Below are 17,403 nucleotides of genomic sequence, written 5' to 3'. Positions count from 1 at the left end.
AAGTATGACTTTTAACTTGTTTTTTGTTTTTAATACAGGTCATGCATTTCCACTTCTGTTTGGATTCCAGATCCATCATGCGATATGTTTTTTCAGGATATCCAATACAATCTGGCTCATATCTGTTGTTACAGATCGAACATAATGCAGTGCTTTTTATGTCTACATGTTTTTTACATTTATAGCATACTACAAGAACTGCCTTCTTACGGCCACTGCTTGTTAAACTGCTTAAACCAATTTTCGATGACATTTTTTGTGTGGAAAAAATATACTTCTTATTATGGCTAGAGAAGAAAAAAAAATATCTTTGGCGTTTGAGATTCGATCGCACGACCTCGCGGTATTTTACTGTACAGTGTGTTGCACAGCGTAACCACTTATCCAACAGTACAATATCTATTAAGTTGAAATAACAGTACTGATTCGCAGAAAGCGGAAATGGGTCTGAGGGTAATTGTAAATTAGATATTATAAATAATGTCACAAGATTGAACAAGTTTCTATTTTTTTGACGGTGTATTGCAATTTTAAAGCATTATTTGTACACTTGATGTATTACACTTATCACACTAATTATGTATTTTATTTCGGTATCAGTTTTTTATATCAGTGTTTGTATAGTTAAATGATCCGTGAGTTCAACAATTAGTGCAAATTAAATGTTAAGTAATTATGCCTAAGAGGTATGGAACTTACTGTTTACTGCTTTAACACTTTCACTTTGTTGTTTGATTGCTATACGCCCCTAGTACTTTTTCCACTCTTTCTAGATTAATTTTTGAATCACTAAACACTGTACATTACAAACATTTACACAATTCAAAGAAGCTAAATTAAATTAAATATTTTGAAGCACTTGTCAACCGCTTAGCCTTTTCTAGGTCTTAACAACTTTTTAAATTGTAATCACTTACGTTTTACTTTGAAAATAGTATACTTATTATGAGTCACACACTTCGTCAAACTTATAAAACTAGTTAATTTATCTGAACCAACTTTAATACAATTTTAAAACGTTTTTAATTGCGGAGCCGACGTGAACCGTGACACAACCGTGACGTCAACCTCTACTCTAGCCGGCATCCTGTGCAAAAGAGCCTCCCACTGTTAAATTAGTTGTAATATTTCTGAAGTCTTAAAGTTTCTATGTAATTTAAAATCTAACTTTTATACTGATAATTATAGCAATTCGTGCCAAATTATTAAACCTGATACATTTAATATTTATAAAATGCTTCCTATCAATAGGTTTGAAGTCGGTGCCGAGCCAAATGTAATAGAACAAATGGCAATTATCATCATATAATCAAACTAAAGATGAATCATGTAAATAGGATCATAAATCTTAGCACAATCGGTGTAGCATAAAAAATACCGACCGAGCTGAGAACCTCTCTTTTTGAAGTCGGGTAAAAAGTAACAATCGCCAAATCACTGTTAATATGACCTAGGTATTTGTTATGTGGAATCGTTCCTTAAGAACAATCAGTTTTAATATGATGCTGTTACGAATCGGATTTTGTGTTGCTTATTTAATTACACTTGTATTGTCATTTGATGTGCCCTCAGTAGTGATACATGCTTTGAAACCAAAAGGCATACGAGTATTCCTTCCTGGTACGATTTTATTTTTAACTAGCTGACCCGACAGACGTTGTTCTGCATATAATTAAAATAATACTGTTTTTTATGAATTTGTCAATAATAATTCATAACATCAAGAATTATTTCGTAAAATATGCTCCCGGTTGTAACAATGAAATTGTTTCACAGCAGAACTGTCAAACCGTGTGTCAATAAATTCTCTTACAGAAAATATGTCCATACAAAACAATTATTGGACATTAAAATTAATTATGGGCCCCAAATCGAAATAACACTATCCAACCTCTCAAGTTGGACTAAACTGCACTAAGATAGGATACCATAAACTTTATTTGCATTGAATAGATAGAGGTAGATAGTACAGTACAACTGCTTATAGTATTCTACTCAGCTTTATACAAAGCATATCAGGGATTGACAATAATTATTTATATAAATATGTAATTTAAATATCAGAGTCAAAATTTAGGAATTCACCCCCATTATAATATACAGATAATAGATTTTTTTAAAGAGTTAATCTAAATTTATATTCGGATAATTTTTTGTAAAACAAAACACGTATTTAAGCTATGTTTAATTTTTTTCTTTTTATTATTACACCTTCTATGATTTACAGATGAACCAGGCATAACCTTCTTTCTTTTTCATGGAAAAGTATTCAAAGTGAATGCAACAACTTTTACGAATAAAGACCAAGTTGACGAGATATGGGGGTTCGGTAATAAACTGGAAACTGGTGGATGGTTATTCTTAGACTCGACCAAACAATTGCACATTAATCAAAGAATAACATATAGAACTTTCGTGTCTATAGGCTATCCAAGTTTTACGGACAATAATGCACTGTACGGAGATAGAGCTGCTAACTTAACAATTAATGGCTGGTCTAGCTCCAATCGCAATTCTCATTTAGTAGAAGGTAACTCGACTACGAATATATTTTTTTTGCAGATGCAGAACATACGTTTAGGTTTTGTAGACCCGAAACTGAGCACATATATTGCACTCGACGACTGAAAACCCCTCTATGCTATCAGCCCTAAACGTTTTTACAGCGACATATGACGTGGGCCGTGGAGGCCGCAAATACTATAAAACAACAGGTGTGGGCGTCTCATAAGGAGACTCGAACCATCTAATATATACGGCTGTACACCAATATAGATTACAAATGATGATGCGATCTTCCTTACGTCTAAATATTTATCATACCATTGAAACTTTTTTAATTTTTTTATGTGGAAAAGTGACAAGTCGAGTAAGACGTTCATCTTACTTTTACTTACTCAAAATTATGAGCGGCATAATAATTGCGCTCGTCACTGTGATACATGTTGTGTTACCAGTGGGAGGCTCTAAAATAACTCGTCCCACTCGTAAAAAGTTACTTCACAATAATCCTAGAAATGAAATAATTGGTTCGTCTGTAACGATGACTATAAAAATATGCCCTTATCAATTTCAGAGTTGATAGACCCAGAATCATTTGGACCACATTGTAGACCATCCCGTACCAAGGTACACGATGCACGTATTTGCTCAGGGCAAACTATATTTGAGGACCAGTTCGACAGCCTGAGAGAAGATAATTGGCAGATTGCACATTATATACCCATCGATCATCCAGTGAGTTAATTAACCTTAAGTAGGGATGCATATTTTAATATTTTCTATCGTCTGTATATCTAATTATCACCAGCTATATTATGTAGTGTTCATTCCAAGGAGTACTACAACTTCATTTATTTCTGCCGTAAAGTAGCACATCAGTCTCCAGGCGCGAGAGTTAGTCCATTGTCGTGCAGGGCAAAATGGATGGCTCCAGAGGGCGAGGAAGGTCACCCATTTGATGGACCGACCAAATTAAGTTTGCTGTAGGCAGTCCGTTGAACGAGTGTATCAGGCTGTCAGCCAGCAGGGAAAAGTGGCGAATGCTCGTGGGGCGAATCACATCTGACCCAAAAAATGTCACTTTGTGATGACCACGTCCACTGTCCCCATGTGACGAAGAAGAAGAAGAAAAGGTAGCACTTGGATTGTTGCCTTCGGCGGAGATAGCGTAATTACAGGCAATGAGATATTCCATCTTAAGTGTCACGGTGAGAGAAGCTGATTCATGTGTGTTAGATTACCTTAGATATTACTTGTCACTTGTTGCAGCTTTACTTCACTTGGATCCACACGTAACTGCTTCTACACACCCCCAGAATCAAAAATCTAAGCGAACACCACAAACCCCAGTAGCATCTGATTGTGTGCGTCGGGCTCATCTACAGTTCTAAGGGAATTTTTTCGACGGTTTCTTAAATTTTATTTAAGCGGCAAAAATGCATGCTTTAGTATTATAATTACAGTCCATACATTCGTGGGAAATGCGGATAGGGCCTTCGTGATATGTGCATTTACTCTACGTCCCTTTGCAGTGACTCCACTTGCTATTTCTTTAAAAATTTCAGGAGCATCCATTCGTATCTTACCAGCGATTGAAAAAGAACCCAACAGTATCAGTGCAGGATGGAATGCTAATCATCTCACCGAAACTACAACAAGACTTGATCGCAAGCACAAATCAATCCTTATTGACTTACACATTGGACCTCACCAGCGGGTTGGTTATTTCTGCTGTTCTTTTATTAATGTTACTTTTTAAGAAACTTTATCACAATATTGAGCTAATTTCTGAATATATTTTTAATACTTAGGCTGGGCTGCATTATATTAGGTGTTATAGGTAACGTTTTAGTGAAATTCAACGTTAACAGTATCGCGGATTTAATCATAGACTTCGGAATGTGTTGCACCATCGTATTCCTTAGCCGCCATTTAGTTATTTAATATTAACAATAGCTTTAACCAGCGAAGATTGGACGGTTACGGTTAACAGTTAAGGCTATGACGTCAACAAAAAATTATCAAATGGTGCAACTCATTTTTTGCTTAACCGGTACCTAAGTAGGTACCGGTTAGGTAGGTTAAAGTTAACATGTTTTTGCTAAAGTTAGTTGATGCAACCCAACCTAACCCAATTACTATGACTAGTCACAGTTAGACTTTATAACATATCTTTATGGGTTAGGATGAAGTATAAGTAAGTTTTACGTAGATTAAGTATTTTTATTTGACGGTAAAACATAGGAAAATAGCACAACTGTGGAAAAGTGAAGACCTTGTCCACGAACTTCTACATTTATTTGGTTATTGAGAGTCATTTAATGGGAAATTTTAAGGTGGTTTAGTCATCACAATAGATTAACTGCATGAACTTGTTTTGGATGGCAAACTTAGGCGTTAATTCTACCAGTGTTAGGTCAAAAATACCATAAGTATAATAGAGTAAAATGAATGATGCGAATAAAAGAAGCCAGATTATACACTATATCAAAAGAACCCTGTACGATAATTGACACGGGTATGAAGTTGAATGCGGAGTCACCACTAAAAATAAAATAAAAAATCAAAACCCCTTAGATTAAAGGCCACGATAAAAAGAACATTTCTTATTAAAGGTTTTCAAAAAATCTTGAGAACCCCTGACTTATTTATTCTATCAGTAAACTAACATCGCCCTGACCTCGGTCCAATGGCGTAAAGCTAGCATCAGCTGCGCGGCGTGGCGGATCAAATGAATAAGGCGGGCCATGTGTACTTTCGTTTCTGCCGCCGCCCGCACGCCCTTCACAGGGTACATGAATGAAATTGGCGTGTGGGCGAGGAATAATTAAAATGGCCTCAGGCAGAGGTGTCCAAACTTTTGCCATTGGGTACGTTAGTAATCTTTTTTTTATTTCTTTTTAATGTACTTATTTTCTGAATTGTACAACTCAGTATATATTACAAGATTTCTTAAACATCCTGTACATCAAAACCGCGGGAAATGGATCGTGGTATCTTATCTCTGTCTACAACTCAGATTATATTATATGGATGTGGTATTTGATTTTATACTAATTATAGATGCACAGAACATCGGATATGTCAGATGTCGTCAGTGGGCGTGGATATAATACCTCCCATAGTTAGCGGTAGGGTGACCAGCGCTCGGTTCGCATTCACGTACGGAACCGTCTACATCCGAGCAAAGTTTCCACAAGGGGATTGGATCTATCCAGGTATTCAATGAACTGTATATTTCTTCGCTTATCACTAGACATATTTTTATCAGTGGGTGTCTCCTCTGCACAGGATGCCGGATAGATTATGGGTACCACAACAGCGACTATTTCTGTAGTGAAGCTACTGCTTCGCTTACTACGTGTAAGCATATTGTGTATCATTCTGAAGAGTGCTGTAGCTAGTGAAATTAGTGGGCAAACGAGACTTAATATCGCAATTGTAGACTTTCTCAGAGTTTTTGCGTTTTTCGAGATTCCTGAACGGCAATGCATTGTAATGGGCAGTGCGTATCAATAACCATCAGCTAACACTTGAGTAAGTGTGTTACTTATAGACGCGAAGTAAACTAATTCTAAGCTTAAAAGTTTTTGTCTTATCATATGTCACTACAGAATTACATGACAGGAAGATATAATTTTAAATTTGGAGTAACTTTGCACTGCGTTTATTAATAAGACAGTTAGACAATATCAATTTACATCTGTAATTTGGAACAGAATGTGTAAACAAAAAAAATATTAAATCTGGGTTAAATAGTTTCAAATTGAAAAATAAACACATTTTACTCATCTTGATAACTTTATAAAACGTTGATGTATCATTTGAATAATATAAAAACATAAATTAACAAACAATGACGTATAGATTATTTATTAAAAAAATATGTTATTTCAGAGATCCTTCTGGAACCACTATCAAAAAAATATGGATCTCTTAACTACGCTTCGGGAGTCCTCAAAATCGCGCTCGCAAGAGGAAATATGGATGTTATCAGCGAAAAATACAGTAACAATGTAAATTATAAAATTATAATCCCTCACTTACAGCAGCCAGTATCCAGTGACATAACTGGGCAAGTGAGATTTAAGGGCCCTTCATAATATTGGCCAAGCGGACAGCGGAACCACCGAACGTATAGAGCACGATTTAGAGCGTGGCTAGTAGTAAACGCTCGCCGACACCCGAATTGTGACGGAATTAGCGTGCGAGTCAAAGAAACTGGGCGCCCACGAATTTTAGAGCCAATAGGCGTTATTTGAAAACCACAATAATATAAACATGGAATTGTAATCAATATGGAAAAATGATTCCGAAACTTTTCAATTTTATTTAAGATTGTAAAAACTAACAACAAAGTTATGTTTTGTATATATAATATGAATATTATATACTTCTGAATCGTTGGCACCCAAGTATTTACTAAAAAGTAAAAACCCAGTTTCTTAGCGATATTTTTGTTACATAATTTTTATCGTAATACTATGGTATGAGTAAAAAAACCGCTACAAAAATTTGTATTTAAGAATAAGAATAAGACAAATTTATTTCACGCTACAAACAGAACAGTACATTACGTGCGCATGTAGGTCATCCTGCACGACCCACTTTGCGCACTTGTATCGTATACTATTTTTCTTATTAGGTTGCGCAAAGTTCGACCACTATAATTATTTTCAAACATTCCCGCACGCTCAGCTACATTCCCGTACGTTCTTTTTAACGTGTGGGAAAGTGATACTTTGCGAACGCAAATGCATGCGCAAAATCGAACTTTGCATACGATTATAGGAAAAGATAAAATCTAAATACTTAATCATAAATTCCCAATCTAAACTATTCAAGTCTATTCCTATTCTTCCTATTTCAAAATATAATACTAATTTCAAAATTTCAAAAATCCAACCATTTTATTCAACTTGTAGATCAAGCGTATTATATTTCTTAGTAGGTAATATTTTGTTTAATTTATGTACACCATAATGTTTTATATTTACAGTGGCTTGACGGTGGCCCGATACTGAACGCAAAGTGCCTCTCGGCTATTCGCTTTTATCACAAGAAACTGTCCGATAACAAGTTCTGGGGCGATGATTTCCATGTATACATGTTAAAATGGACGCCAGGTACCTTTAATGTAAATCATAATCAATGTATGAAAAAATACTTTTAATTTGACTAAATAATCATAGCTTACCATAAAGTAGAAAAAAATATTAGCCGTTCATTCGAATGCCTTACCATATTAAAATGCCCTGAACCTGTCGCAGATGGTACTTCTGTTTGGTAATTTTTAGAAGCATCTGCCTGGCCCTGAGTGAGATGGCAGACAATCCCGGTCTCAACGCGCTGGGCTCTTATAGATTATCATATCCAGTGACAATTATAAATTATATAAACTAGGAAATCTGTCAAGATAGATTATAAAATATTTTCACAAATACGAATATGCGATAATACTATATTATTGTCATTACATCAATTCAAACAATTCGTAATAGCTCAATATCTCGTATATACATCTCGTTCCACAACCCTTTTAATTGTTGTAAAAAAGTTGTGGAGGTGGAGTGACGATGTGGTGCGCTACTCCCGAATGGGGAGTATAAATTAGCGCACCACATCGTCCATCGCAACCATTATCAGAGCTTCCACTAACTCAAACACGAGCGCCCCCTATACTATACATGCAAAAACAAAGAAAGTAATACTTTTAAAGATTTACCTTTCAAAGTGTTTAAAAGAAGACTGCATCAGTGGTTAATAAATAAGTGCTTCTATAGTTTAAATGAATTTTTCAACACAAAATGAATTAGTCTATTTGATAATAATATATGTAAATTAATATACTTTTATGACATCTGTTAATATTATACATAGGTAATAAATGAATTATTAAGTTATTTACGTCTCATAATATAATATCTTAAAATTTTAATTTTATAAATGTTTCCTTATTATCATAAAAGAAAACATACAACGAGAAAATTCGGTAAGACGTCTCTAATGGTCTCTTTTATTACTGTTAAAAGTAATTCTAATTATTTGTCGGTAATAGAATGTGCATTATTATGTTTTTTTACATCTAACACTTGTTCTTCTTTTCATTGTTTTGTATATACAAATAAAGGTAGTAAACCTATAAAACTTTTAATTCTTCTAGAGGAGATATTATTAGAAGTGGACGGGGAAGAATGGGGCCGCTATGTCCCTGGAGCTTCTGGTCTTCGATCCTGGCTGCCGAAGTCGTGCAGAGGCAGTTGGTTTGAGCTGCTCACTGGTGGTGAAGTATTAGCTCCCTTCGATGACCATGTAAGTTAAAAAATATTACTGCCACTAAGTAATTTAGTTGCATAAATGAATGGATCATTTTTTGAAAAACTTTACAGTGGGCGATCCCAATCTTAAATGTTAAATTTTCAATGAACTTTAGATGAATGTAATAAGTCAATAAGGGGACAAAAAAAATGAACTTCTTACAAAATTTGTTCACTTACACACCGAACACGTGTATCCGTAATGCACCAATGTCTATGGAAACGCATTTTACATTAATATTAAATTGGATGATTATTATCATGTAGTATTTTCTTTGATTAACGCGAGTGTTGCACATTTAAAAAAAGGATTGTGTGGTTTTACCGCGGTAAAAATGATTTTTTTTTCACATTATAGATATTTATCTAAAAACTTTTTGGATATTCCACTAGCTGTGCCGTTGTTTACCCAAAGCAAATAAAAGTTTCACTTTAATAAATAACAACATTTACATTAAACACTGACAAACAACATTTACATTAAACACTGACAAAAACAAACTATAAAGCGTGGAGTACTGGCACATATGGGTAATTGTCTATATACTACACGGTCAGCTGCTGCGAACTATAGGCGCCGCCCGACCGTCACGCGACATGCAACACACAGACGAAATAGTTTGAAACGATGTTTTAAAAGTTTGACTTTAAAAAGTTACTTTCTTAAAGGATTAAAACGCGTGTAATTGTAATTTTGGTTTTATCATTAGATTTTTGCGTTATTATTAGATTAGTTAAAGGGGTTAACTAAAATAATAATACAAAAAAGTACATTTTACGCAAAATCTAATGTGAAAACAAACTAAGAGTTACACGCGTTTTAATCCTTTAAAATAGTGTTAAATTTAAATAATTTTAACGTGTTATAAACGATATAAAACATATTAGCTTTCGTTCAAATCAGGTGGGCTGTTTTTAGAAATAGAAATGAAAATATTGGAAGATAAAATAAATATCAATCATTACTAGAATCGTTTGATATTCTTAAAAAAGAAATGTCATGTTCTTATTGTCATTTTGTAACGGTTGACGACAGCCGTCTCGAAGTGTAGGGATCACGTACGGATAAAAGATTGAAGGTTTCATGCCTTTCGGCGCCTATTTCTGCCTTGAATTTGTAAACATCACTTTGTTTCGGTCTGAAGGGCGCCGTTGCTAGGGTTATTACTGGGCAAATGAGACTTAACATCTTAATTATGTCTCAAGGTGACGAGCGCAATAATTGTAGAGCCGCTCAGAATTTTTGGATTTTTCAAGTATCTTTTACTACTTTGTATCAAGTGGCACTGCATTGTAATGGGCAGGGCGTATCCATTACCGTCGGCTGAACGTCCTGCTCGTCTCATCCCTTATTTTTATAAAAAAAAAACGTAAAACGTAATTTCGGACTGTTACGATCAATTTTGTAACTATAACATGGTTCGTCATGCACAGTGAAATGGCATTGTTTGCGGCGACGTCGTGTGCCGGGTCATCTCGTACCCTCAAATATATGCCAAAGGAACGACGGCTGGTCCATGCGTCAACTTGAGAATGGGTGCTGTTTGTAGTGCCAGGTCAACCATTTATAGTTAATAAATCATTGTATTTGTTGGATGTAATTACTAATTATGACAGTAGTCACGACCATTATGTTCACAAAATATCTTTAAACAAACATTGAATTTAAGCTCTAAACGCGTGCATCCACTATACGATAATTTATATTTATACAGTTTATTCTTTATTACTTTTTATGAAATAATTTATTTTATTGAAGCATGAATCATATACCTATTACATGCAGCACCTTACAAACTAATTTGTAATGTATAATACAGCCACTGTAAGAAACTCTATTGAAAGTCCTTCTCACGATCTCAACTTCTTCCTAACATTTATTTTATCAAAATAACGAACGAGATGAGCAGGACGTTCAGCTGATGGTATTTGATACGCGCCCATTACAATGCAGTCATTGTGGTACCCATAATCTAGCCGGAATCCGTTGCAATGGAGCCTCCCACTGGTAAATAAAACATATGGTAGATTCAGTCATTAAAAAGAAATATTTATAGTGGCGATTCAAAAGCGCTTTATTTAAGCCTATTTGAATTAAAAAGAAATCACTTTGACTTCTAATTGAAATTATAATTTGGGTTTTACTATCAATTGTTTCTTAAGTAAGCTAGTTTAAACACGGTAATTTATATCTTAATTATTCATTATTGTATGGGAAACAGACTTATTATTCTTATTCAAGGTTTTTATATTAAAAAAGGATATGAAAGGACGGAAAATTATCACGCATTCGATTATTTTTACGTGAGACTTGAGAAGAGCGAGCGTAGTTCATTTCATCCGACCTCGGCAAATTCAAATTAATATTATTCATTTGAAGAGGAAAAGTTCAACATGTAAATATGGAGATAAGTTTCTATTGTTTTTTTTAAGGACACGGTTTTATTACTCCTATAAAATTTAAATTTATAGGTTTTGAATAGTTTTGAAATATCGCCTTGAGTTATATAAAATATAAATATATAGTTAAACATAAATAGGCAAAAACAAAACAATTCGGTTTACTCCGCAAAAGAGAAAGTATTCATTTGCTATTGTCAAATATTAAACAGCAATGAACAGTAGAATTAATGACTTAAATAAATTAAATTAAATTCGTAATTTATGAACGAACCCGTGACGTCTGTGAGGTTCCTTCTGAGCTCTCTTCTCTTTCAAATTAACAAATTGTTTAGATTTGAAAGAGTGACATCTCAAGTCAATTTCCTAATATGCAATTATTGGGGTGTAGCAGGTTATCGATTGTAAAGTAGATCTTGTGGATGGAGCCACTACGTGATAGTTGAACAACACATACCAAGATTTACGAACCACACGTCACTAAAACGGTTGGTACAGTTGGAAGAGCTTGAGCGCTCGGACCGAGCCCGAGAGGTCGCATATTCGAGTTCCGCATTGTTTGTAAATGTTAATAAGATATTAAAGTTAAATAATTATTTATTTTAATTTAATTAATCCGAGAAGTGAAGGATAATGTAATGTAACTGCATCGTGGATGGAATGGTACTAGTGTTGTTACGTTTAGATTTGATATATATCCAGAAAGATTTAGGGTTGCTTTTAATGTTTTCTTGTGTTTTTTCAATATAGCCCGAATAAGATTTATCTATAATTTTACGTGTTCTTTCTTTTAAAATATTGTATTGTATTTTGTCCATTGCATTATTATATTTTTACAGTAAAGGACGTTGAACTGAAGTTAAAATCACTCAATAAAAATATAGGTGCAGGATGTGATGAAATTCCTCCAATATTTTATAAATACTGTCCTAAAGAATTGTCATATCCATTAAGTTACATCTATAACGCCTCAATAAGTAACGGGTTATTTCCCAGGGAATGGAAAAAAGGCATAATAGTGCCTATTTTTAAAAGAGGTAATAAATGTGACTTTGTTAATTATAGACCGATAACTATTTTATCAACTCCTGCAAAGATCTTTGAATCAATTTTGTATCCTCACTTGTTTTGGCAAACTAAGCACCTTATATCTGACAAACAACATGGCTTTATAAAAAAAAGATCTACAACGTCAAACTTGTTAAACTTCACTAATAGAATTATAAATGAAATGAGTAATAATCACGAATTTGACATCATTTATACCGACTTCAGTAAAGCATTCGATAAAGTGGACCATTTCCTACTAATAAAGAAACTTAGGGACATCTATGGCATATCGGATGAATTACTGACATGGTTAACATCTTATTTGGCTTCTCGACCACTTGTGGTTAAGGTTATCATTCTCGGGATTTTTATCAGCTATCCGGGGTACCACAAGGCTCACACTTAGGCCCCTTATTATTTACCTTATACATAAATGATATCACTAAATTAATAAAATCAGAATATGAACTATACGCAGATGACCTAAAATTATACAGGACGGTAAAATGTTTTGAGGACCAAAAATGTTTCAAGATGATATCGACTATATCTACTTATGGTGTCAAAATAATAGTATGGAACTGAACGAAGGCAAATGCAACTTTTAAAAATTTTCCAGAAAACATAGTAAACTAATGTTACAATTATATAATTGTATTTTTAATATAGATGAAAACACACCGATATCTTCTTTTCAAACTTTCTTAATTTTAAAAACAAATTTATATTGCTCTCCAAAATTTATAGATTTTAGATTTTAAAATATCACATGTATTTCTTATAGCAATGTTGTGCCTACCTATAATTTAAGTACATTTAAACTATTTTATTATATTTGTTTAATTCTTAGTGCATAAGTTATTAAATTGTATTTAGTTGGTAAGCCTTTATAAATAAATAAATAAATAATACTTTAAAAATAAAAAAAAACATAATAATTAGATTGTAACTCTTTCAGTTTTTGTTGTTAGGAGTTGAGCGATAGCTCGTCACGTAAAAAATGTGTTACGCCTGGTTTGATAATATTTGCAGTAGTTATAAATACTATCATTAAGAATAGATAACTATCATTGATATTCACATATTTGAACAAATTGAAACTGTGTAGCTTTATTTATTATTTGTATGAAAAATGCAATAAATTTGTAAATATTTCATTTGCATTTGGTTATCTTACCGATAATGTCAAACTAAAGGATATCATACATAAAAAAGTTTCGCTAAAAAATTAACTTGTAAAATAACGAAATTGAAAAAATACAATAATGACATTCCTATTTCCAGATGTACATAGCCCTGGGAGTGGCAGTAGGTGGTATAACGGAGTTCGCTGACGGGCTGACCAATAATGACAGAACACACTCCAAGCCGTGGAGAAACCGGGGAAAGAAGGCCAGTCTTAGTTTCTGGCAAGACAGGGAGTACTGGCTCCCGACCTGGACACAGCCAGATTTGCTCATTGACTACGTCAAAGTTGTGGCTTTATAAATAAAATTTTAAATCTATCTAGATAAATAAAAGAGTAAAAACTGAGCAACAAATTTAATTTCCAGTAAGCTAAAGAAGAGATCTCTTCATATTCCGGATTATGATACTACAAAAAGATTTATTCTTATATTATATATTATATTCTTATACACTTCTGACCCGAATAACTATCGCCCTGTTTCGGTGTTGCCGACCCTTAGTAAAATTTGTGAAAAAATTATTTTAAGCCAAATGCTAACTCACTTTAACACTTATAAGTTACTTCAATATAAGCGGAAAGTTTGCCAGTACTATATGTGAAGTAACAAATGCAGCATTGAAAATCGTGGAAAGATGGTGCATAGATAACGACCTATCAGTCAACCCACATAAAACGGAATTGGTAATGTTCACAAACAAAAGAGTTCTGGGTAACTATAAACTGCCAAAACTGTTTAACACCGAACTCCAACTAAACAGCGAAGTGAAATACTTAGGAGTTATACTTGACAGCAAGTTAAACTGGGCGGCCCACTTGGAAACAAAAATAAATACAGCTACCGTAACCTTCTGGCAATGCCGTAGAATGTTGGGAAAGACATGGGGACTTGCCCCGAACATCGTACTATGGCTCTACACAGCTGTGATACGACCTATGATATGTTACGGCGCAGTTGTATGGTGGCCACGCACCAAGCTGAACACTACTTGTAATAAACTGCAACGACTCCAAAGACTAGCGTGTATGGCTATCACAGGATGTATGCGAACCACACCTACCGCGGCTGTAGAAGCTGTAGTAAGCTGGTCTCCTGACCAGCGTTGCATGTTGAACTTCCTAGCTATGCCACTATGGTATAAGAGGATCTGCACTGATCTTCTGATCTCATATTTAAATAATAGGATTCAGAGGGTCGAAGTGAATGGCAGGAGATCTCCTGGGACTCCTCTCGGTATGGGGGTACCACAAGGGTCTATTCTTGGACCCTTCCTCTTCCTAATTTATATAAATGATCTACCTAACCTTGTAGAAAAAAAACACAAGGTGGTATTGTTTGCGGATGACACTTCACTTATATTCAAAGTGAAACGAAGCCAAGTTTTATATGACGAAGTAAACAATGCTCTATCTGACAACGTGTACTGGTTTACCGCCAAAAACTTATTGTTAAATAATCATAAAACCAAATATACTAAATTCACCGCACCAAATGTCAAAAATGTAGATGCGAATATTTTATTAAATGGAGAGGTGGTAAAACCAGTGGAATCTGCTATATTTCTTGGCATTACTCTTGATTCCAAATTGCAGTGGGGCCCCCACTGCAATTTGGAATCAAGAATTGAAATCATATTGAAGGATTGGCGAATAGGCTTAGTTCTGCAGCATATGCGGTTAAGAAAATCAGACGGTTAACTGACATAGATACGGCGAGATTAGTATACTTTAGTTATTTTCATAGTAATATGTGCTATGGTATATTGTTATGGGGCAGTGCGGCCGATATTAATACTACCTTTGTGCTGCAGAAGAGGCCTATTCGCGCGATTTATAACCTAGGTCCTAAAGAATCGTTAAGAGAAAAATTTAAAGAAATAAACATTTTGACTGTTGCTTCTCAATACATTTTTGATGATGTTTTGTATGTTCATAAGCACATTGAGGAATTTTCTAGAAACTGTGACATTCATTATGTTAACACGAGGAACAAACATAAACTTGTTATGCCTACTACTCGATTGGGTCGAGTTAGTAAGTCTTTTGTTGGGCGATGTATATGCTTCTACAATATAATCCCAGAAAATGTACAAAACAAATGTGTTAAGAAATTTAAAAGAATTGTTAAAAAACGTTTGTGTGGGAAAGGTTATTATAGCATAAACGATTTTCTTAATGACACCACGGACTGGGATTAAAGCGAACACCCTCAGGCTCTTTAATTATAAATGTTTATTGTACGATATTACATTGTAATCCATATTTTATATAAAAAAAAAAGCCCGCTGAGTTTCTTGCGCCCATTCTTCTCAGGTCTGAGGCAGTCTCTTTTGAATGGGTGGTAGATTTTGACGTTCAATAAGTGATTATGAATCCTATTTTGAATAAAAATATTTGAATTTGAATTTGAATTAGAGATGTTATAACATATTGTGTGTGATATTTTTTTTTGAATTTGAATTTATATTATTACTAGCTGTGGTCCCCGACTTCGTCCACGTAGATAAAGGGTTTTTAAAAATAACAAACAAGTTTGGAATTGAAAATTTACGATAAGATCCGAATCTCAGGTCCTATTCCTGTTCCGGTTCCCGTTTTCACTCCATTTCCCTACATAATATGTGATTCTTATTTCGAGGATTATTTCTATGGCAAACTAAACCTATTATTGGAATAGTTATAGCTCATCGACGTGAATTTCAGTTTTTCAAAAATCCCGCAAGAACTATATATTTTTCCGGTATAAAATGTAGCCTATGTCCTTTTACAAGCTCTAGCTATTCACTGTACCAAATTTCATCAAAATCGGTTCGTAGCTCCGGCGTAAGAGCGTAGCAAACAAACTTACATTCACATTTATAATATTAGTAAAGATGCTCACTATTATTTATTTAGATAAGATAAGATAAGATAAGATAAGATCATTTATTTGTAGTCATGGGTATACATAGATGTTTCAAATCACAATAAAAGTTCTCCATTCCTTGCCCGCATGCTGTGGCGTACAAATAGTAATTAATAACAAGTCAAACAAATATATTTATACACAATGACAGTTAATTGATGTACATATCAATAATTGAATATTTTGAAATAACATATAACAAGTGAAATTGGTAAAAAGAAATTAAATTAAGTAATATGATATTTAAAAAATGTTAATTGAGTGTTGTATCTGAAAAGAAGTCTTTTATGGAATAGTACGATTTTGTCACAAGCACATTAAATAGTTTCTTTTTAAAACACGTCAACTTAAGTTCTGTGATAGTTGTAGGTATCTTGTTAAATATTCTCGGCGCCATTTCAAGAACACTATTGTACATCGAAGCTGTGTTGCTGCCATGTAAACGTAATCTATCCTTGGTTCTCAAATTAATATTGTGGATTTGAGATGTTCTGACAAATGTATCAGGGTTAGTTTTTACAAATAAAGCTATTTCATAGATATATAGTGAGGTCAAAGTAAGAATTTTAAGTTGGTTAAAGAAGGGTTTACAACTATCCCTTATTTTAAAACTACACATTGACCTAATGCAGCTCTTTTGGGCTTTAAAAATTATATCTTTTTCGCATGAGTTTCCCCAGAAAATTATGCCGTATCGTAAGTTGGATACAACAAATCCATGAAACGCTGTCAGAACAGTTTGTATATTAGCGACTTTTGAAAGCTCATGCATTGCGTATGAGAATTTACTTATTTTCTTACTAAGTTCTACTGCATGTGCCTTCCAATTTAATTTACTGTCAATGTTAAGTCCTAAAAATTTTGTTGTTTCCACACTTTCTACAACACAGTCATTGTATGTGACGTTAATTTTTTGAGGTGTGATTTTTGGTTCTCGCAAACGAAAGATCATAACTTTAGTTTTCTGTAGGTTTGCTTGCAAATTATTAATGTTTAGCCAGTGTAGTGTCTTGCTAGAGCATCATTTATATTTACTTCAAGTT

General features: G+C 33.9%; 1 protein-coding gene across 1 annotated transcript; it reads left to right on the top strand.

Moving 5' to 3' along the window:
* The first annotated feature begins 1,493 nt into the window (after window positions 1-1,493).
* Window positions 1,494-13,810, top strand: LOC126966412 (beta-1,3-glucan-binding protein-like). Its single transcript, XM_050810435.1, has 9 exons — window positions 1,494-1,620; window positions 2,228-2,530; window positions 3,077-3,237; window positions 4,068-4,219; window positions 5,566-5,720; window positions 6,400-6,518; window positions 7,502-7,628; window positions 8,666-8,814; window positions 13,554-13,810. The coding sequence occupies exons 1-9, from the start codon at window positions 1,500-1,502 to the stop codon at window positions 13,755-13,757; spliced, it is 1,491 nt and encodes a 496-aa protein (XP_050666392.1). The 5' UTR covers window positions 1,494-1,499; the 3' UTR covers window positions 13,758-13,810.
* The last annotated feature ends 3,593 nt before the right edge of the window (window positions 13,811-17,403 follow it).

Source organism: Leptidea sinapis, chromosome 10, assembly GCF_905404315.1.
Source record: "Leptidea sinapis chromosome 10, ilLepSina1.1, whole genome shotgun sequence".
Taxonomy (NCBI): Eukaryota; Metazoa; Arthropoda; class Insecta; order Lepidoptera; family Pieridae; genus Leptidea; species Leptidea sinapis.
The sequence above is the reverse complement of the archived record's forward strand: the minus strand, read 5'-3'. Positions and strand labels throughout refer to the sequence as shown.